Below are 23,651 nucleotides of genomic sequence, written 5' to 3' on the forward strand. Positions count from 1 at the left end.
ATTTATTTTCTAACATTATATATAAATTATTTGTTACTATCTCAAACTAATATCCACTGAGATCATTTCAATTTCCCACATTCATTTTATAAAAGCTCAATTTAAAATATACCAACTTATGAAGAATATATATATATATATTCTTCAATATATATATATATATATATATATATATATATATATATATATATATGCGCTACACTTCTGTTAGAAGAATCCTAAAATAGCTTCATTCTTTGGAGTTCAAAAAATATTTTGATGAGACAAATGCTTCATATTCTAAAAGTTCGCTGTGAATGTTATAATCCGCATAGAATAGACGCATCACCCCCCCACCACCACCCCCCCACGCCCCCACCCCAAAGTTATGTTACCAGGAAAACGGTTCAGCTTAAATTATCATATGAAAAGGCAAAAGGACCGTATGGCACACACATTCTACAACTGGAGGTCAATGTTAAGATTTAGAGGTCACCATTTGACACTTCCTTCCTATGGAGAAATTACCATATGTCATGCACAAGCATCTTCAAATTAATCCCTCTCCTTTCTTCTGTCATTGAACAGCAATAGGTTTGGGATCCCGAACAGATTACGCATTGTCTGCTGAATGATATGTTTGCTTTTCATGCAGTGAAGTTCTTTTGTAACGACAGGACAGCTGCATGAAAACAACTTTTCATAATTTCCACACGAATGCATCATAATGTCAATTGGGCACGTGTAAGGTAAACAGTAGAACTAAAAGTAGTACATGAACAGTAATAAAAACAGAATGCAACTCTATAAACCCTAAGAAGCATATCTTGCACACATGCAAGTTTTATCTGGGAAATTATTTTCTGTAACAGACCTGTTTGTTGGTCTTTATGAAATTACAATTATTTTATAATGTTATGCTTATGCTCTTAATTGTATATTTCATAAGATCTAATAGTTCCATTGTAATCATGCAAAGAAATCCCAAATATTTCTACATTCCATCGAATAATATTTTTCACCTAGAAGTCAAGGAATCAGATTTACTATGCTTTAAAAATATCTATCACCACCAAAAAATACTTTATTCAGACTATGTCATAAATGAACTGCAGAATCTACAACTACTTTCATAATAATTGAGAATTTTGAAATTAAACACTGTTAAAGCTTTTAAAACTGTCCACATACAGAAAAATCAGCAGCAGTAATAAGAAAAAAGTACCACTTTAAAAATAAAAAGCTCAAGGTTTCATGACAAGTAATACAGCTGAAGAAGTTATGGGTAGCATTGAACACCACAGATTTACACCACAAAACATAAGCATTTGATTTCCTAAAACAGAAAAGCTGTCATGTCAACTATCAATTTGCTTCTCTTATTAAGGATTAGTAAAACACAAGGGAAAATAGTTTCAGCACACCTCCAAATGGTGACAGAATTGACACAAGTTATTATTCGGGGAAAGTTCTTTAAGCAATTTTGCAGCTAAGAGCCTCTTTTGTAACTGCTTACTCTTACGTGAAAAGAAAATTGAAGATAAACTTGTGTGACTGCACGCACCCATATGCTCTAGCTTCCTTTTAAATGGCATATACATAAGTACTCAATATTACAATACTGAGTTCTGTTTTTGAACAGGTCTATTTTAGTCTTCTTTTGAAATCTTATTCTAAACTCCATTTTTCCCTACTGCCATTGATATATTGAATATATACTGGGAGTGCCAAAAAAAAAAAAAAAGGTATACACATTTTAAGATAACATCGGTACACATGACAGAAACTTAACATACTTTAGGTAGCAAGTGCTCTCTACATATTGGTCTAAACATCATTAGCTTCCTGGTACTGAACACAAATAGTCCTTTCAATACATTTTTCATAAGAAGAAAATCAAGAAAGGACAGGAAACCAAATGTGATCCTTGAAGTAAGTTTTTTTTGAAGCACAACACTAAAAAAAATGAAATTCCTTAATGATGAATCACTTAATCTAAAGTGCTACATGGTCATCATGAAGCTTCCAGAGGGGAGGAGAGGGGGCAGGAGAAGGCATGCCACACCAGGTCCGCCATCTAATATAGAGATCTTAGAACAACATTGGGTTTTTTTTATCAACTTCCTTTATGCTACACTTTTATGTCTTACACACATGGGCATTCTAGCTAGCTTTTAAATCAATATGAAGCATTAGGATAAACCACTAACCAAACATTAGAAGGAAAAAAGGATATCCTTAAAACACTGTCATAGAAGGGCACAGACACCTAAGGGCAATAGGGGAAGACAAAGTTCCAGGCAACAGAAAGGATGAGGACCTACCACAAGGCAGAATAAATGAACAGCCCAAGATGGCATTCGGACAGACATCAAGGCAAAACATGAAAGTGTGGATAATGTATGAAAAATACTGTAACGCTATTTAACGACCTCTCGATCACCATTGGGTTACATCCAAATTCGGATGTCATGACAATTTTACCTTGGTCTGTAACTACAGCCAGAGTCTCCTTTATTACTAACATCCCAAATAAATAAATGAGCTAAGATGCAAACCCAAAAACCATGGGGAAAGAGTTCACGATGGTGCAAGATAGAGTTATAAGCACTAACTTGAATTACATATATGAAGGTTATTAAACTTTTCCACTTCATTTAATTAACACTTAGTAAGTGCCTACTATGTGCCAGGTATTGGGCGAAGCATATAAAAACTCACAAGGATTAGACAAAGACGCTGTCCTCAGGTACTCGGAGTTGGGTAAGAAAAGCAAATCGGTAACCAACTGAAATATTATCATAAATTGCACTCCTTTGGATCTTGGATCTCCTTCACTAGACATAAGCTCCTTGACAGCAGAAATTTCTTTTTTCACTACTTATAGCCTCAGCATCTAGTTATTAACATATTAACTGTAGAGCATAGAGAGAAGGTATCTATAGATTCATCATCCAACAAATACTTACTGAGCATCTTCTATTAGCCAGTGTCCCAAGAACTTGTTATAAGTTAGTAAAAAATACAAATAAAAAAATGAGTAACTGTCCCTGCCCTTTGAGCTTCGAAATAGATCAAAGTTATATGCTACTTTTTTTTTAAAGGCACATAAGTTCAAACACAAAATTTTAAGGGGTTTTCACGTCCATCTATTGACCTGATATATGTATTCCAAGATTTTTGCTCTAGGCCTTAGAAAAGGATGGTGAGAAACTATTGGTTAATTTACATTAATGATTCCTAAGATCATTTAACAATGACTACTGCATTGAATCCACTTCTAAAAAATAAAATGCAAATAATGTCACATAATCTTAAATCTTTAAATTGCTTAGACTTGCTTCCACACCTACCACTGAGGAAAGATGTAAGTGCTAACAAAGATATGGTCCACAGGCATAGAGACACAGACCAAAGACTTATGCCGCGAGATTACGGGATTGATCAAGAGAAGTACAGTAAGTCAGAATGTAGAAAAGCCTAAAGCCATGGGCAGATTTAGGGCTGTATGACCATAAACAAAAATTTAGTTTTCTGACATCCCTGATCCCTTTCTCATGTGAGATGTTTTATAAACAGCAAAATCAAGTATCTAAGAAATAACTGTCTCTATCAAAAAGTACATGACTGTCAGTAAATGTTAATTATTGGCAAACACCGAATTAACAAGCTTACTGATAGACAAAATAAACCTCTCATGAAGAAATTATTTTCCAATGAAAAACCCTGATATTGTTTATGAGAAAGCATGTTAGCTAAACTACCTATATCATCTTTATTCTCAGATCCAAACATCCATGAAAGGTTCAATCCCTAGCTAAAGTCTTTGCTCCATACAGATTATTTTGCAGCTGAACAAGTATTAGCCAACATATAAGTGACAGTTTATTGAAAACGAGTATATTCATGTTTGCATTCCAACTTGAAAAATGGATTGTGAGTCAATGTACACTGCAGTGGGTGTCAGTAAAACAAAACATAAGGAAAGAGGAAAACGTTTTTTAAAAAAAGTAAGGTAGGGCCAGCCTGGTGGCTCAGGCGTTTAGAGCTCCCTGCTTCTAACTCCGAAGGCTGCCGGTTCGATTCTCACATGGGCCAGTGGGCTCTCAACCACAAGGTTGCTGGGTCAAATTCTCGAGTCCCGCAAGGGATGGTGGGCTGTGCCCCTTGCAACTAGAAATCGGCAACTGGACCTGGAGCTGAGCTGCGCCCTCCAGAACTAAGACTGAAAGGACAACAACTTGAAGCTGAATGGCACCCTCCACAACTAAGATTGAAAGGACAAAGACTTGACTTGGAAAAAAGGCCTGGAAGTACACATTGTTCCCCCAATAAAGTCCTGTTAAAAATCAATCAATCACATTCAATCAATCAATCAATAAATAAATAAAGTAAGGTAAAAGAAGTCAGAGTAGAATATGAGAATATATAATCCTCTAACTACTGAATTGTAGCAGAGAACTCAGAGCTTTTGTCTGTATCTGTTACTACTTCTTACCCTAAATTGGTTATGCTCATGTGTCACTTACTAGATGTATAAAAACTACTCAAGAGAATATACATCTGACCAATGTCTCTAACATCTGAAATAAGAATTTGGAGAAGAAAAAAAAAAGTGCTTCATGAATATTTGTTAAAGAGAAAATTATGACATATTTTCATTTCAATGTTCAAATAGAAAGTGGGTTTCATACCATCCTTAAGTATTTTACTACGTAACTCTCAGTGCAGATTACCGACCTTCATTTACTTTAAAAGACAAGCATCTGTGCTGTTCCAAATGGAAATTCCTACATCTATCGCTTTCAGTAAATGCTTTAGAAAAAGACTCAATTCTGAGTGCCTTCCTCATTGCCCTCAAAACTCGATGCTTTCTGAGTAGCAGCAGTGAAGCATTCCAATTTTAAAATCCTCTGATCGGACCAGGTAAGCAGACTCAACACCATATTGGTAGTCAAGTGTATCATGACAATGTCACAAATTATACTGGATCGCTTGTGTCTGCTATGATTACAGAGGGAGAAAAATGTAATCCAAGAAGAAACATCAACTGTAACGAATGATAATGAAGATAACGATGATGACAAATAGTCTCTCTAACAGGACTCAATCTTAAATAAAGCTTTACACTAAATAAATGGAGGAGAGTATGCCCTGCCACTGATCTGTTCTGTGTAATCTGGAAGATATTTTCATGGATGTAAATCTAGAGTTAAAAGGTGCTGGTTGTGTCCTAACCATTCCATTAAAACTAATCCTTCTTTAAACATTTCCTTTTACTTATGTGAACCTGTTTCCATTTCTCCCTGAAATAAAGCTCTAAAAATATTAAAACTATAAAGAATTTAGAAAGAACTTACAATTTTTTTATTTATAATTTTTGATAAAGAATTTTTACTTTACAAAATAATACTATATTTAGAACATTTTAAATGTAAAAGGAGAACTTCCACTTCTGGCCAAGATGGAGTAACATGAAACAGATTTACAATACCATCTAAAACAATGCCCCCAAGAAAGAGTGAGAGAAAAATGAAAAAATACATAAAACAATTGTTCCAAGCCACAGAACATCAAGCAATCAAGGACTGAGAATCAGGAGCCCAAAGAAAAAGTGAGCCCTCTGATTGCCCCAACTTATTGCCTGGAGGGATTTTCTAGGACAAGATACAGGAAGAGGAAATTGAGGAAGAGCCCGGCAGTTTCCCGAGTTGACGAGAAAAAGCTGAGAGTCTCAGAAAAGTAGGGTGGCTAGAATTCATAGGACAGAGAAAAGAGAGCTGCAAAGATCCAAGCTCTTCCGAGATCCCCCTGAAATATTCAGCAGAGTACTGGTCAGTAGCACATGTGCGTCAGGAAACTACTAGAGACTGGGTGGGGAAAGAACCTACGAAAAGCCTAGAAATAGTACCTGCTCCCATCAGCCTGACGAAACAATCCATTAATTCATGAGATATTGGACAGAGCACTCAGGAAGGTCTTGCCTTAGTACTGACAACTAATTAGCCTTCAACAGAGAGCACCACTCCAAACCCACCTAACATACAAGCGAAACCAAAAAAAGATCAAACTGCTTCCAAGTAACTTAACAACATTCCAGAATATTATAGCTTGAGAAGACTTATAAGAATGCAAAAAAAAATTCAGTACCTAACCAGGTAAAATTCAAATATCTCCCATCTCATCAAAGATTACCAGCATGCGAAGAAGCAGGAAAGCACAGTCCATAATAAGGAAAACAAAATCAATTAAAATCATGCTAGAGGTTTCCGGTCAAGATGGATGATCAGGTAAAAGCTGTGCTTGCCTACTCTCACGACCACAACAAAATTATATCAAGATATGCAAAAAACGTAAGGATGATATAAAAAAGACCCTAATGAAAACCAAAGCTATAGACAAAAGTTATAGATGTATAATGTTAAGATATATAATGTTAAGATGTATAATGATTTAAATAAAAAGAAAAGATTTCCACTTCGGATTACAATGCATCAACTACTGGCAAACGGCAGAATAGCCAGAGTATGGAAGAATTTAAACATTTCTAAACATAGGTAAACAGTAAGTACAACTTTTAAACTCAAGATATACACAATTAAGGCACTAGTGTTGTCAAGTTAAGGTGCCTCTAATGCATAAAAATTAGGCCAAAGACAGTACAATAAAATTATGGGAAATATGCTCATTTATCAATTTCTAAATAAATCTGATTTATTTTTAACTGACATCTTAATTATCTATATTTACATCTGGAATATAACAACTTTTCTGTCTTTTAACAATCTGAGACAAACAAAACGTTATGATTATACATTAGCTGTGCCTCTTCAGTTTCTAGAGCTGAAATGTCATGTCAATTACTTAATAAGATTTAATTTTACCTTGTTTAATCTGTCCTGGCACGATATTTCTGGAAGTTGGAGGGGAACCCCGTGCCTTAGAAAGGTCTGGGGTGCTTGGTCTGGGTGGCCTTTAAAAAGAAGAAGAAAATACGTGGATCTATATAATTATATTTTCCTATTTCCAGAACCACTGAAAACATTAAACTGTCTAGTTCCAAATGAACTGCAAAAGCAGCACATACAGAACACTTTCAATTTACTGTTCCTTATAGTAATATCAAGAATAAAAATAGGAACATTTTGTTTTGTACCTATTCACATTTTCCATTTCAAATTTTAATATAGTAAATTAAAGGATTAGCAAATAGCAAGGAAAAATTTCACAGCTACAGTTGATGCTTTATACTAGGTTAAGAAATATTTATGAACACTTTAATGTGCTACCATTGACAGATAAATATCATAATTCGTCCTTCAGGGTTTAATTATTAGCATACTGATATTTCAGCCCATCCCATTTCATTAGTCCCAAGAAATCATGGACCCATACATTTAGTTTAATAGAATTCAGCCCTAAAATCTGAAAAAAAGGTAATAAGGAATCAATAAACCTTGGACAGGAGAGGCAGGCTGTCTCATTTTGAATTCTGGCTCTATCACTTACTACCTGTGTGACCTTGGACAAGTTACTTAACCTCTCTGTGTCTCAGTTTCTCTCATCTGTAATAAAATATAATAAAAGTACCTATCTTACAGAGTTAAGAGCCTTTTTGAGATAGTATCTGTAAAGTGCTTACAACAGAGCCAGACACAAGATAAATGCTACTTAAGTATCTGTTACATTAAAAAAAAAATAATTCTTAATATGGTCAACTCTCACTAACATAATAAAACTGTAGTTTAAAAAATAGTCTTCATGTTTTCTGGAAAATAGGAAATAGCAATTCAGGTTAAGTCTAGAAATATTAAAACAGTACTGTCCTGCACTTAAAAAAGTTTTCTTTTCCCATTGAAAAATTCCAACTATACTTCTCACCAAATTCTGAAACCAATCACTCAACACATATTATTCATTACATATGGGTCAAAATGAAGAGAAGCATTTTAACCAAATACACATTTTGAATGAAACGTTGTTGCAAACGCTAAGTAGATGCAATTCAAAGATCACATTTACTCAAGTGGTAGTCTATAATTCATTTATTAAAACCAAACTGTAACCTACTCACTCATTCCAAATTCTTTTTTTTTAAATAGCTAGTCATTATATCTGAATGTTAACAAAACTATTTAATTTTATGTTTTAAATCATGCATGTTGTGTTTTAAAATGTAAAGGGGAAACTAAAATGACACAAAAATGCTAATGTGGGTAGAACCAAAAAGAAAAAAAAAAGGAATAAACGGTGATGAAAATAAAACAGGTTTGGGGTCACACCTGGTCGGGCCCTTCTTCATATGATCACCAATAAAAGTGGCATTGGTCATACTCATTAAGGTATTTGCCAAAGAGATGACAGACAGGAGATGCTGTGTGGTGACGGCTCGGGACACTCCGTAAGTGCCCTTTCCAACTCCCTCGGTGGCTGGCAGCTTCCTTCCTACTTCTGCTTTCCCCTGTGACAGTTTGGAAGTCGCCCGGTTGTAACCAGGAAGCATCAGTGACATGTGACCGCCTCTAGATAAGAGACCAAACGAGACGGGGCAATGGGGTTTCAGCATCCCCAGGCGATCGAGACACACTTCATCCAGAACTTCATTCAAACCCCAGGCGTGAAGGCAGGACATGAACAATTTTGCAGTGTCCATAGTTAAATTATATTCTAAGAGGGTCAAGGGCTTCGATTTGCTGGCCCGATATTCGGGATCACTCTCCTCCCGTCTCTGCCTCATTGTCTCCTCATCCTCTTCTTCATCGTCCAGGAGGTGTTCCTTTATGTTCTCTTTGATGGTTTCTTTCACTTGTTGGAAAAGAACTGCTGCTCGCTTTCCAGTCAGAAAAGAGCCCCCTTTGTCTGACCTGCCAGATGCTTTTTGCAAATTCTCTGGGGAAATAAGCGCAGTATTCGGCCTAGAGGCTTCTTCAGTCAGGAGTTGAATAATCAACGCTTCCACATCAAAGAAAAGCACATGGATGTCCGGGTCTGTCAGGTTTGTCTTTATTGCTTGAACCATCAGGGAGTTATGAGAATACTTAGGTAAATTTCCCTGCAACAAATATTTATAAAAGATGGTTATAGTTAAAAGTGTTTAATTTCAGACATTCATTGATGAACAATAAAGTCGAAGGAATTTAAACACTTAGAAAGTTGTCTCTTTAAGTACCTATATCATCAAAGTAACTCACTAACTTTGCAAATCAGCAGCATGCAAACAACACGAACTTACACAATCCAAAGAACCTTATGCTGAAACAATTATAAAATCGTTGATTTATTTTTTAAGAAACAAAACAATAAAAGTTTATTAGTGAAGCTGGGAGTCTTCTTACTCATAGAATGGACTAAAATTGGTTTCAATAACTTACATGCAAATTCTACCTCTGAGAATGAACTACTGTTCCACCTGAAAGAAGAATGCATTTATCACCGCCTCTCATGATTTTAAGTGGCTGCACCATCAAATCCCTCCTCTTTTCTACTTTACCTCCCATCTCTCCCTGTTCACAGATTGCTTTCTCTCAACAAAGAACATGTTCAAATGTACTCAGATTCTACAAACGTGTGATCCTTTGACCATGCCCCGTCTTCTATATATCTCCCCCCACTTTTAGCCAAATTTATGGCAAGTAGTAGACTAATCCACTGAAAACTTTTCAGTCCCTCTCCTCCTGAATCTCTTTGCAGTATCTGACATTGTTTTTACTGAGAGAAAGAGAGAAAAAGTATCAATAAAAAGAATAAAAAGCCACCTCTCCCAACTTCCCAGAGAACAACTTTCTGGTCAGCCTTCTAATTTTGACCACCTTTTTCAGTCATTCTGAAAACTCATTCTTCCTCCCACAGTAGAATTATCACCAATATGTAGGTGGCTCCCTAATTTCCATCATCTGCGAGACCAGCCTCCTGAAGGAGTTTCACTCCTGTATTTCCCACTGCTTGTATTTGGATGTCCCGCAGTACCTCGTATCTCATGCACTAATCTCCACCCTCCTACTAAACCTGCTGTACTGCCCGTGTCATCAGCTGAGAACCATCCCTCTTCCATCCTATCCCCACTGTCACTATCCCCACATTCAGATCCTTGTCTTTTCTCCTCTACACAGGTTTCACTGCCCCTCGTCTCTCCTTCCTCCAATCCGGCCGTCACAGAGCCACCGGACTTTTCTCTGAAGCACAAATTTAATCATGTCACTCTTCTGCCAAACACTGCCATTATTGTGGGTTAAAATAATTAAAAACTAAATCAAAATATAGGTGAGTATATCTAACCTCAAGATGAGAACGGACTTTCTAAACATACTTAAATATAAAAGTCACTACTATAAAAATATTAAAAGGCAAGTAAAAAATAGGACTGATGAGTCGTACTCAATATAAGTATTTCTTAAAATCAATAAGAAAATACTAATGTCCAAATAAAAGGGGAAAATACCATAAAGGTCAAGGATAATTCACAATAAAATAAACGTCAATAGTCTATAAGGATAGGGAAAACCTGCTCAAACTAGTTGTCAAGGGTTAGCAGTTAAAATAACCAGAAAGATACCATTTATAAAACTAGTAAACAGTACACACTTGAAAACACTTAGCCAGGAGTACAATGAAAGTCAAAGCCACACAACTGCAGGCAGGACTTTAAATAGCAGCCATTCAACAGAGTAATTTGGTAAACTGTATCATAAGCCCTTAAGACTGTCTGATCCAGTACATTTATTATCCTAAAAAGTCAGAAATGTAGACAAGGATTTATGTGCAAAGATGTTCAGTGAAACAATATCCATTATTTTAAATTGAAAACAACTTATATAATCTAACAATAAGGAAACAGGTAAATAATTTAAGCATAACCAGATAATAGAATAAATACTGCAATCATTACAAATCTTGCTTTCTGGGAACATTTAACCGCATGGCTAAATGCCAATGTTCCAATTTTAAGTGAGATAAAATTACACACATGCGCGTATGCACACACAGTATGGTTCTGATTTCATTTATTTAATGCTTAAGTGTATAGGAGCATGGTAAGAAACAATGGAAAGAAATACACAACAATGTTAATATAAATTACATTTTGTGATGGAACTACAGAAGATTTTCATTTTCTTGTATTTCTATATATCTCTTAAATTATATATAACCGATATTTAGTAATACATAGTGTTTTCATAGTTAGAAAGTAAAGCTCTAGGGAAAAATGCAAAATCCTGTAGCATAACATTCAAGGCCCATTACAGTTTGATACCAAATATTTTTCCAGCTTTAATAAACAGCCTCTAGCACTATAACCTGGGTCCCTCATACATTAATCTTTTTACATATTTATTCCTTTGCCTAAAATAGTCTCCTTTGCTCTACTCCAGTCCCTTCTCTTCCATCAAGACCCTAATTCTACCAAGGAATGTTAGTCAACAATGAATCCAGCTCACATAATATTTTATATCTACTATACCTCACAAATGTGTATGTCTTGGTTATATTTATATAATTGGTTAATTTATGTATTTACATTTTCCTGTACTGTATGGTTACCACTATGTCTTACTCATTTTGTGTAACCCTAAGCCTACCAGAGTAGTGGGCAGAATGAATAAAGAACATCATAAAAAAAAACTATGAAATTTTTTAAAATTGCTAATCAACTCTATTATTATAAAATTACCACAAAATAACTGGTTTCCTTTTTGTCTCAGTTCTTCTATCTATGTTTCTAGCTTAAGAGGCTTCAACTGCATTTTATAACCCATGGATAATATCTTTGCAGACTTCTTTGCAAAGCACAAAACACCCTCCCAAATATATCACTGCCTACTCCTCCAAATTCATGTCTAACCACAACCCCTAAATCTTCTACTGCAATCCAATTATACCACTTGTACTTCCCAGAAGCATGCAGTTCCAGGCATTTGTACCTTGCATCGCTTATGGCAGGATAATGCTCCTTTCTCAATCTCCCTGCTGCCACTCAAGTCATACTTCTACCCATCCTTTCTTCAAGAAGTATCTCAAGTGGCTGCTCTTCCAAAAATCCTTTCCAGAATTACCACTAATTCTGCCTCGTTTGTATAAATCTCTGCTCTGAATTAAATGATATTTAAAGGAAAGCAGAAAATAAATACTATTTCTATACTATAGCTAAAGAACCTAAGGTGCATAATAGACAAATTTATACTACATAACATATGAAGTGAAAAAAAAAAAAGAAAGTCAAGATTTTCTGAATTCCATTCCTGTATTTAATTCATTCAGTCCACATTCACATATGTTTCTGCCAGACACTGGGGATACAAAAATAAATAAGGTGGTTTTTCTAGTGGAATTCTAACGGTAAATAGTGCATGTAAAGAAATTATTACAGTGTGGTATGAATGGTGCTATAAAAAGGGGCATTGCAAGGTGAGATAAGGGACGCGATGGAGAAAAGCACCAAGTGCACCTTGGGTGACCAGGGAGATCCTCAGAGAAGGAGTAACTTGGCAGAAAGAGAGCAGGGTGTGAAAAAAGGACAAAGGCAGGAATCATCACAGGATGGATGCTGATGAAACCACAGCTGTCAAGATGAAGAATGCAAAGGATGGCTCGTTGAAGGTCCACACCAAGGCTTCTGAACTATATCCTGCAGGCTCGGGAGCCCATAAGCAGCACTTCTCTCAGCATTATCAGGGGTGCTTCTTACAATGCAGGGTCCTGGGCCTGACAGCAGCCCTGAATCAGTAGCTGTGGGAACAGGCCAGCACCCGCCCCATGATTACTCCAGATGACTTTCGGCTCGAGAGTCTGAGGACTACTGTCTGAAGACTTACACGACGGAGTAACATGATTCAACTTAATTTTATAAATTAAAGTTATAAAATTTTACCCACCAGCAATGTTGGCCATGACTATGAATTGGAAGGAAACAGAAGCCTTCCAGAGGAGGGGAGATACAAGTATGAAAACGCAGAAAATGGGAAGGACTAAAGAATATGTACGTTACCCTTTTATTTCTCGCAGCACTGTGCCTTATGGTAATAGTTGTTTTGTCCAACACAGAATGTGCAATGTCAGATCATATGCTTAATGCTGTGTACCTACTGACACGAATTTGACTGAATGATACATAAGATTACATATTTATAATAACTATATTATATCTCATACAACATTATTGATATGAAAATTATTAATAATGATAGCTACCACATATTAAGCTGTAGCTATGGTCCAGGCATTATGCTAGGCATTAGGGTTGGTTATGCCACAGCAAAAGGTACAATATTATCTTATAGCAATATTAGGTACACAGACGTGACAATAGATATGAGGAAAGAGGTAATAACAATATCAGATTTAAATAAAAAAGAGCCCACCAGTGGAAAGACCATTGTCTTTCCACTAAAGATCTACAAAGTTATTTTAGGAGAAAGACACACCATTTCTACCAAAGGATATAAAATCAAACATGTTTGGTAAAAAAATTATTGAAGCAGTAAGAGTGGCTTGGAGAAAAAAAGGAAGAGTGAAGATAATGATCGACTTTTAAGCTCTCTCTTCTGATGTCAACCACACATGTGCCCCTTTCAGCATGCTCAGATCTGCCCAGATTTCTGCCTCTGTCAGGAGACGTGCCAGCAGATAGTCTGTGTGCTTGGACAACTGAAAGGTTATCTAGTGTCTACCACCATGATTTCTGGATGTGATTGCGTGGGACTCCTCTTATCACAACCTCTCACAACCTGCTACTAATTGTGTCACTACGGTAAAAACTGTACCAATAGTAATCCACAGTCAGAAGAAGACAGGGTCAAAGAAAAGAGAAACAACACAACAATAAAAGCAGATTAGAAGAGAATAGAGACTGAAAGAAAGAAGGGACAGAAAATGATTCATCCTCAGGCCTGTGGATGAACTAAAATTTCTGATATTGCCAAGTCTTGCATATGACTTGTAATGCCTGACAATGGATTTTACAGCCTTAATTAAAATCTTAGTACCACAAAACGTAGATATCCAGCAAAGCTGTGAGGGCAAGATTTTAGCTGAATGCTTGGAGATGGCAGAGTTGATCACCGACATGTTTGATATTCTAATATGTTACACTAAGATTAGCTAAAGGAAAACGAATAAAAATATCTATCAAACTCCAAAGGGCTCTGGGCTTAATCTAAAGATATACATGTCTAGGGCAAACTAAGTCATTCAAATCCCCTTTATATTCTGAACAACTTCCCATCCAGGCTGTAATCCAGGCTACCTGATCTTGGAAATTCTCTAACAGGAATGTCAGATGCCGGCTCCGCCACCTTTATTAAGAACATCTGAAATGTGTGCTCACAAACTCCATTTTACATTATCATGGAGGATGATTAAATTCAATTCAACAAATATTTGTGGAGTGGCTATTATCTGTAAGATGCTTGGGAAAAAGTCAAGCCCCTGTACTTAAGGCAATAATTTAAAAACTTCCTGGAAAAGGCCAACAAGGAAAGTTAAAATCATAAGGTGCATATAAATGAAACAGTCTCAAATTTGCCAGTGAAACTCAATGGTAATGCACAATACATACATATACACACACTTACTTAAGAAGCTAGTAAGACATGTATTTGACATTGTGGGGACAAAGCCCCAAAAAGCAGTTTCCAGGCTCTCGGCCTCACATAGAAAGGTGCTGGCTCAGGTAGTAAATGGCCATCAACTGTGACTGGATGGCCATCAGCTGTGGCTAGTTGGCCGTCAGCTGTAACCAGTGAGCCATTGGCACTAATATAACTGCTGTGGCTACGCTAGCAGAAGAATTGGGGGCTAGCAAGGAGATGGTGGCTGGCAAGCGCGGACTGCTTTTAGGATGGCAGGTTGCAGATTATGTAGATCCTGCTTCCTGTGTCTCCAGCCCAGCCGCCAGCCAGAATATATTGGTTTGACTCCCCTATCTATGGCTCCATGGATGTTCCTTTTTGGCCTCACCATGTCCTGCCTTCTTATGTGGGGAGCGGGACCAGAGACCCTGCAGGCCGCCCTGCACGACAGACATTTTCGTTGTAAGTACTAAACCTATTATAACTTTGTTTTCTGCATAGGGGAAAATACAGGTTTAGCCATTTCAAACACTAAATAAGGAACTTAAAATGTTACAGAAATGCAGCAACAGGAAAATTATTGGATTGCTTGTTCATGACTGAACCTGAACCTGTGGTGATCACATGAAAAGTAGCGGTTAAAATTGTCTCAAGTGAAAACCCAAGGCAAATGACGGAATGACAATCACAAAATTATTCCTTATTCAAGCATGGGTAGTTTTTCGGCACCTAAACACATACACAACACAAGCAGCAGCTCCCAGCAACAACAACAACAATCACAATCTGCAGAGGAGAAAATGTCAATACATTCTTGTTATACCACTTATTACATATTTGAATACATGCTAGGTTAAATCATGCCTGATAAAAACATCTGATAGCTCTGTCCCCTCAAACCGATGTTCTAGTGATAGGAAAAGTGTATTTCATTATACCCAGTGACTCACAGGAAATTAAGACATTGGCAATAATCTACTCTTGCACTATTCACGTCAATGGTCCTAATTTAAAAGCTTATACTTAATTCTGAATCGTTTTTTAACATCATAGTTTTTGAGACTATTTTTAAAGTTACCTGGTATAATAATTTATTATTTTTCCTAAAAGAGCACCAAGTCCGATCTATAACTGTAATATCAAAAGGTTCAAATTTACCTAAACATGGAGTTGATTCATGCCAGTGAGCATTAACCATCAGCTGATTTTGATGCTAAACTGTAAAGCAGGAGAGTGGATGATGTTTTTAAAAATCTGAATCCGCTTTGAAACCGGAAATCAAAGATATTAAGAATAAGAGTAGATAGTCTTAGATATCTAACACACATACATACACACTTCTATAAATATCAACACTGAATCCTAAAATAGAATACAATAAAAAAATATAGAGATAGGATATTGTATTGAATAAAGATCTTTAAAAGAACTTCTGAAATTCTGATGTATGTTAAATGCAAAAGGTTCGACAAATAAAAGCACACCGATATCTTAATGTACTTTTAAATATTCTAAAATTAACTAAGGGAAAATCCCACCTACTATTAAAAGTGTGGTTTTAATGTTAATGATTTTAAGTACTAGGGAAAAGGAAGAAAAGGATGGAAGGAGGAAGAGAAAAAGAGGGGGGAGAGTATAAAGGGAAACAAAAACAGTATCAAGAAAATGTGTAAAACTGAAATGGATATTTGGTGCCCTCTGCTGTTGTATTGCTGTTACTTAATACCTATGGTTAGGATAACACAATGAGTTCTTTCTCAGAGAATCCATTTAAGTTGGAATTAGACAATTTTTTTATATTAAATATTTAAATTGGGCTAGGACAGGATTTTAGATATGAATGACAATATACTCATTAGAGTTGAGGTTTTTAATTCCTTTTATGTGTTTTCATTAACAAGTATAAAAAGAGACAGTTAACCTGAGGGATTTTAAGGTTTGATACTGCCTATAATTTATTTCACGACATAAAATATAAATTACTCAAAAGTAAATTATAAGTATTAAACATAAATGCTTAGATCATGCCTTTTACACAGAAAATATCTTCTAAATATATTTCTACAGGCCATGTCTTACTTAATAATGTTTGAATAATATCCAAGTGGTACTAATAGATTAAGAGATTAGAAGATTAATATATTAGGTTTCCACACAGTAGCACAAAAGAGATTGACTTGCAACTCTTCCCAAAGGGCCAAGTTACCAAAGTAACAAGACCAGGAGCCCTGGAGGCTAAAGGCATCCCCACTCCTCCATTAGACAGACCTTTACAGGAATCAGTTTACTCCCTAGCATGAATTATTCTCTCTTCCTAATAAATAAAGAAAAGACTACCAACTTCAAAGAGAGATTGTGAACAGCTAATAGACAATACAGGCAGTATTCCTGTCACTGGTAAAAGAGATAATAGAACCCACTCATTTTATCTCAAATGAATGTGTTAAAGACACATATGAAAATAGTTTAAACCAACTGAAGGTATGAAATTGGAAAGAAAAAAAAAAAGCATCATATTGTAACATACCCTCCTGGGTATACCAACACCCTAATACACTGTGAATGAATGGAAACGAGATGAGATTCTTGGAAGCCAACTTGGTAAGAAAAAGGGTAAAACTAATAATGACAAAATGAAAAGGAGAAAGGAAAACTGCTCTACTCTACTCCGGGTCACTGGGGCGAGCCATCTCTTCATTTCAGAAATATTTACACTCCAGTAGGTTCTAACCTGCTTTTCACCCTCTTCTCCCATCACTGCTGGCCTCAGCCCACTTCTCACTAGTCTCATGATGCCCACTCACCCCCCCACCCCCGCCGCACATACTGTTACCTTTGATTGGGATAGTCTTCCCTACTTTTCTTCATGAACTTTTCTTTCTTCCATGCAAATGACTCTCAAAAGCCTTCCCCATAACTTTTCAGGCCCGTTCATCTCCTCTGCCCGGGCTCTCTCGCATTCAGTTCATACCTGAAGTTAAAGCCCACCACACTGAACTGCACACGTGTCTCCCCCATCAGACCTTGGGCTCCTCACCACTCGGCGTGCTGGGTGTGGGTATGATTAACGCATTTCCCAAATGTTCCAGCTTGGGACATAGAGTATGTACTCAACGCGTGCTGAATGAATGAATCAGTCAATCAAGAGTATTAAACTAATGTGTGTTAAATACCTATGTGATAAATGTTTTCAAACATTTACTCATTTAACTTCATTACCACCTTATTACCCCCACTTTAGAGCTACAAATTAACGGAAGCTAAGAGGCGAGTCAGTCGGTCCCACGGGTCACGTAGGTTGGTCCATGGTTAGGGCACTGGAGGAAGTCAGGGTCCTACTGAATCTGCCTGACATTTAATTCTACACATCAAGAAGTTCTCAGCGTTAGTTCTGCAGAGATTCATAGAGATGGGCAGTGGAGAGGTGAGTGAGCCCTCAAAGACTGGGTCACTCACAGTGACTCAATGAACACGTGCTGCTGGGCACTGGAAATAACAAGAAGCCATACTGAATGGTCCTTTGAGGAGCCCTTAGTCTGACGGGACAGTGGTGCTAAGCCAGGGGTGATGGTTCCCCCAGCTCCAAGGGACATTTGACAAAGTCTGGAAACCCCCTTGTTAGTCACAAGTGGGAGACGGTGCTACTGGCATCTAGTGCGTGGAGGCCAGGAAGGCCACTAAACACACTGTAATGCACAGGGTGCCCCTAGAACAAAGAATAATCCAGTAGTGCTAAAGTTAAGACACCCTGATACAGAGAAATACACATATAAACAAAGACATCTCCTCGCTTCCACACATTGGTACAAGAGAGTAAGCACTGGGGCAGAAACATAAGCCAAGGACCATAGGATCAGAGAAGATACAAGTGACTCTACTAGACTTGGCGGCACTACCTGGAAACCGGGGAGCCTTTGCAGAGACAGTGGTCATAGAACTGAGGCTCAGGAGATGAGTGGGAGTTAGGATGACGTGGGGAAGAGAAGGGCGTTCCTGGCTCAGCAAATAGAAGTGCTACATTTCCTAGAATGTAGGTGAACTAGACTGGGGAACCAAGTTACATGTCACTTGCAAAACTAAAATCCTGATTTATGCTGATAAATCCCCGGCTTTTGTCTTTGCCTTTCTTTTTTCTACCGCTTCCTGTATACCCACCCACTCCCCGGAGAAAATAACACTTTCACCAAGGCAGACTGAAGCTCGGTGTGATTGCAATATGATGGGACTAAGAAAAATAGCTATCTTTACACAAACTACAAAGAGAGAGATGTGTGGAAGACATTCAAGACCTTCGGATCTTCTTTGCCTATTCCAGGCTACTGAGGGGCACTGTATGGAGCTCCGACCAAAACCAAATATATTTCCTATCCTTGGACAATGCAATAAACTGCCACCCTGAGATGACGGTCAGATTGCTGTATTTCCATCCAAGGTTAATTTTAGGGTCTGCAATACGGTGTCACAGAAATCATCTGACGAGTTTCATATTTGAAAACTTTTAAAACCTTAAAATCATTGTCACTGGCTCACAGTCTTGTTTGCCATCTAGGACATTTCACCATCCACATAGGTCAGTGATTTTCAACTTATGGTCTGCAGCCCTTGGTGGACGAGACCTCTTTACAAATATAAAAGGATTCAAAGTCAGAGAGCAAATGCCAATGTTAAACATAAGGCCGTTTCCTCATAAAGTGAGTCACTAAGGTTACCTGTGCTAATTATGTTCCAGGTGATATTTTTGTATTTTGTTACTTATAATTTCAAGTTAGCATGACTACAGTTTTCTAGATTTTCAGTATTCTATTTAGATGTCACACTATCATGAGATGCAGAACAAGGATACAAAGATTCTACTGTGTATGAACCTATGAATTTCCCATAAAAATAATTTTTTGATATCCACATGTTGTAACACAGGGCTGGTTTCCAATTGCGGCTATTCCTGCTTTGAAATTCTAAGTTCCTACTAGTTTCACCATTTAGTTTGGGGTTTTTTATTTGTACCAACAGTACAAATTCAATATCACACTTGATAGGGCCAATCAGAAAATCCGAAGTCAACCATCCTTACCACCTGTACCTCATTCATCACTAAGTCCAGCCAAATATCATTCACAAGCAATTCTTGAATTTAAACTTTTCTCTATATTCCCTTGTATCTGTTATACATACTGGCTTTCACAAAAAATTCTTTTTGAGGGCAGTATTCTAATGTGAATTTTTGAAAAGTTGAAAGCCACTGAGATAAAACATCAAGTTTAAGCACCTTCACAGGGCATACATGAACTAGCCTCTTTTCCCACCACTTCCCCTCTCCCCTCAGCTGATACTCCAGCAAATACTGAACACACATGGTGTTTTACAGTTTCCTCTGTACATCTGCCATCCACTCCTCCCAGAATACACTGCAACCCATCTCCATTCATCATATGACTACATTCTACTCATTCATTAATGTCTCCTTCTCCAAACAGCCAGTCCTGATGACCTCAGGTCAGGCCAGGTTTCTGCAATACATTCGGCATTTCTCACTGACTATATTGCACCAACTATATTGCATAGTATTTATCTGTTTATATTTCCTGAGGGTAAATATCACATCTTATTCATTTCGGCTCTCTAGGGCCTACCACAGTACTTAGTAGTCAATAAATGTTTACTGAACTAGACTGATTCAATTATTTTCTAACAAAAGCTTATAAAAGTCAAGAAGTTTGAAAATCTTTTATATGGTCTAATAGAGTGTATTGTTCAAACACATTAGAATAGAAGAAATTATTTCTTACCCAAAGTACTAACATATTAGTATTTAGCCACAGATCTTTATACTTCTATCAAATTTACTTCACAATACCTTCAAGTTCCCAAATAAGAGTTAAATATAAAGTATCATACACAAGGGCTAGAAAGATCTGGCTGCTGAGAAGGTCACTGGGTAAATCTATCTAGTGTTCCTATTCTCTCAGCAGTCTGCCATTTGATTTATTATGTAAGACAGTGAAAGAAATTTCTCCTTTGCTGTATCTCACATACATTGCACACCAATCCAAATTTCTTGTCAGATAGTGTGGTGTGTTAACGTATTTCCAAAGAAAAACGAAACTGTTCTGAATTTAAAACCATCTTAGAACAAGACCACTTTTTTTTGATTCAGAATTATGTTTATACAAACTGTGAATTCCATTTATAAATCCATTAACTACTTATTATGTGCAAGGCGCAGGGCCAATAAGGCACTAGAACCATGCATTGTGTTAAGTTTCAGGAAGAAGCGTTCCCTTGGACGTGTCATTATTTGATGGTGTTATGCAAGGACCGTGATAAATCCAGTCATGTCCAATTTCCTTGAAAAGGGAAGAGAACCAATACCCTGTAATCAACAAATTTAGTAAATATGAATTAAATATGCAATTATTTTGAGTTTAATTTTATTCCTTAATGGAATAATTGTGTTCATAGTAAACTAAAAGTCATTTTCCTCAATTTGAAGCAAGAATTGATGAAAAGTTAACTTGAGTTGGAAATATGCAGAGCATGCGTCCCAAACCTTATGAAATATCCACATATGATGTGTGTGCGTACACACGTACACACACAGACACACACACACACAGGAGCACATGCACTCTTAACCTATAGTGTATTTTCCCTATGTGGGAAAAATACTCTGAAAGTAAGGTAAATATAAAGAAAGAATAAGAGAGAGCAACAGAATTAGAACATAAATACGTTAAAGGAAAGGGAACCATTTTTACAGAGATGGGTTTAACATGTGGATGGATTGTGGAAGGGAGGAAAAGATAGAGAAAGAGAGAGAAATAGGAAGGGAAGAGGGAGACAGGCCAGCTGGACTTCATGGAATGCCCTGTATTTACTTGTGTTTGTGATAATAGCAACCAACGTAATAATGTATGTTCAGAAATTGATCACATTACCTTACTTATATACCTGTGTCTAATCAATTACTTTAAAACTTTTTGCATTTATGGTTCCAAAAACAAAACAAAACAAAACAAAACAAAACAAAACTTTTTAAGATTAGTCCTTAAGGAATCTCTTTACCAAAAGCATCACATTAAATTCTAAAATTTTCATTCTAGAAGCTTTTACGGCAATTTTAAGTTTCTACCAATTGATAAACAATAGAGAGGGAAGCAGTGGCAGAAAATAAAAATAAAAGTCCCTGACTGCTCACTGGAGAGTTTAAAGTCACTCCCAATAACCACGATGTTAGGAGATTATGGGGTAAGGGCAGTAGGTGGGGTAATACATGACGAAAATTCAATCAAACCCAGACTGACAGATTGTGGGCAATCTGTCACCTGCCAGTAGGTTAAGGATCTTCTCACATAAACAGAAAGTATGTGTCCTTTACATTCAAGCCCACACTGGTATTTGACCAGTACAATCCAGAAAAGAGAAAAAAAATACATATTCACAGATGTGCTTCATCTAGTTCAAATAATACACAATTAATATAAAGAAAATGAATGTTTAATACTATTTCTCCTTAACTAATTCATTTCACCAAATTTTACACTTAACATCAAAAATACAAACACTTAAAGGAATTACTGGAAGATGGTGGCAGCAAAGGCAGCATAGTTATTGGATTTTCCCAAATCTCCACATAAAACGAGACAGAGCAACTAGATGGCATAACCACACCCACCAAGAATACTGGCAACAAAACCAGGTAACAAACTATATCCACAAATCCCCAAATTCAAGTGGATCAGAAAACCTGGCATTGGGTATCTCTGTAGGAGGAAGGCAAGGGATACAAGGAGGTATCTGACAGTTCGAACAGGAGAACACTAAGATTGCTAACTAATATTTATCAGAAAAAACAAGGGGTCAATTTGAATCTGGGCGGAGTTTCACCCCCTCAATAGCGAGTTAACACAAAGGCTCACCACAGAAAGATCTGAAGGGGCAGGCACAAAACCGTCCCAGAGCACTTGCAACACTGATGCCTCAGGGCTCCCTTCTAGGAGAGCCCCCCACCCCACCCCAATAAGCAGAAACTGCTACAAATGTAATCAAAATTGACAGGTGATTCAAAAAGAAAAAGGAGGGAGAGGAACAGTTCCCAGAAATATTAGAAAGCAAGCTACCATATTTTTGCACCACGTGAGACAACGAAAGAGAAGCTTTGTGAAATTAGAAAAGCTATTCAAAATATCCAGGAAAAGTCATTTTCAAAAATGACAAAATGACAAAATGACAAAAGAGTGAGCAACAAAAAGTATTGAGGTCAAATTATGATAAGTAAAATGAGAATAAGAACCAGAAAAAACAAAACGAAAAAAAAAACCAGACCTGGTCACAAATCAGATCAAAATGAATGTACTATTTCAAAACAAGCTAACGAACATTTTTTTCAATGATACTCAACATGAAAGAATAACATCAATTAGAATAAGTAAAATAGAAGTGCAATAACTGAACTCAAGAAAATATTAGTAATAAGAGAAAACATCATTTTAGCAATGAAGCCTAAACTGAAAGAAACACAAGAGTGAGAAAAAACAACCAATAATCCCTTCAGAGAAGAAGGTGGGAAGAAGAAAAATGTTTGAAATCAAAAAGAAATGAAGCTCTTTCCCTTTGTAGGAAGCTTTTGGTTGGCTCACCTCAAAAGAGATTGGGGGGGGGGGTGGAGGAAGGGGGTAGAAAATTGTTTACATAAAGGGGTAATTTAAGCAAATAAATAAGTACATTGAAAAAATTGGGAGTAAGGTTTCTCACGGTTGCAGTTACAATATGCCAGAGGGTAGGCTACACTGTGGTGTTTGCTTAGAATTGGAGGTGTTAACTCATGGTACTTAATACATTTAATAAGATAAACACTTAAAGATGTGTGTGTCTGTGTATGTGTTTATGTATACACACATATACAGATTATCTAGCTCTGTCTACTGAGGCCCAGATGTAATGTCACACCAGGAGCAATGAGGGCACACAGCATCCAGATGTGGTTTCTAATTATTAACCTCCGTTAAAGGGAATCACCTGTCACATAGGCGGGCACTCCATAAAAGTTTATTCTCTTCCTGTGGCCATAGACATCTATTCCTTTGTTTTCTTACTGCTGGACAGCTTAGC

The 23,651-nt window shown here is 36.9% G+C and overlaps 1 protein-coding gene across 3 annotated transcripts in view; it reads right to left on the bottom strand.

Annotated features, from left to right (window-relative positions):
- Positions 1-23,651, bottom strand: part of WDR7 (WD repeat domain 7) — a 301,626-nt gene that overhangs the window by 210,590 nt on the left and 67,385 nt on the right. For all 3 annotated transcript variants that reach the window (XM_081078981.1, XM_081078980.1, XM_081078982.1), the window contains 2 exons: positions 8,262-9,031; positions 6,864-6,952 (listed from right to left, as the gene is read on the bottom strand). In XM_081078981.1, coding sequence (XP_080935107.1) covers positions 6,864-6,952; positions 8,262-9,031 — 859 coding nt within the window. The remainder of the gene's footprint in view (positions 1-6,863; positions 6,953-8,261; positions 9,032-23,651) is intronic.

Source organism: Rhinolophus hipposideros, assembly GCF_964194185.1.
Source record: "Rhinolophus hipposideros genome assembly, chromosome: 17".
Classification (NCBI taxonomy): Eukaryota; Metazoa; Chordata; class Mammalia; order Chiroptera; family Rhinolophidae; genus Rhinolophus; species Rhinolophus hipposideros.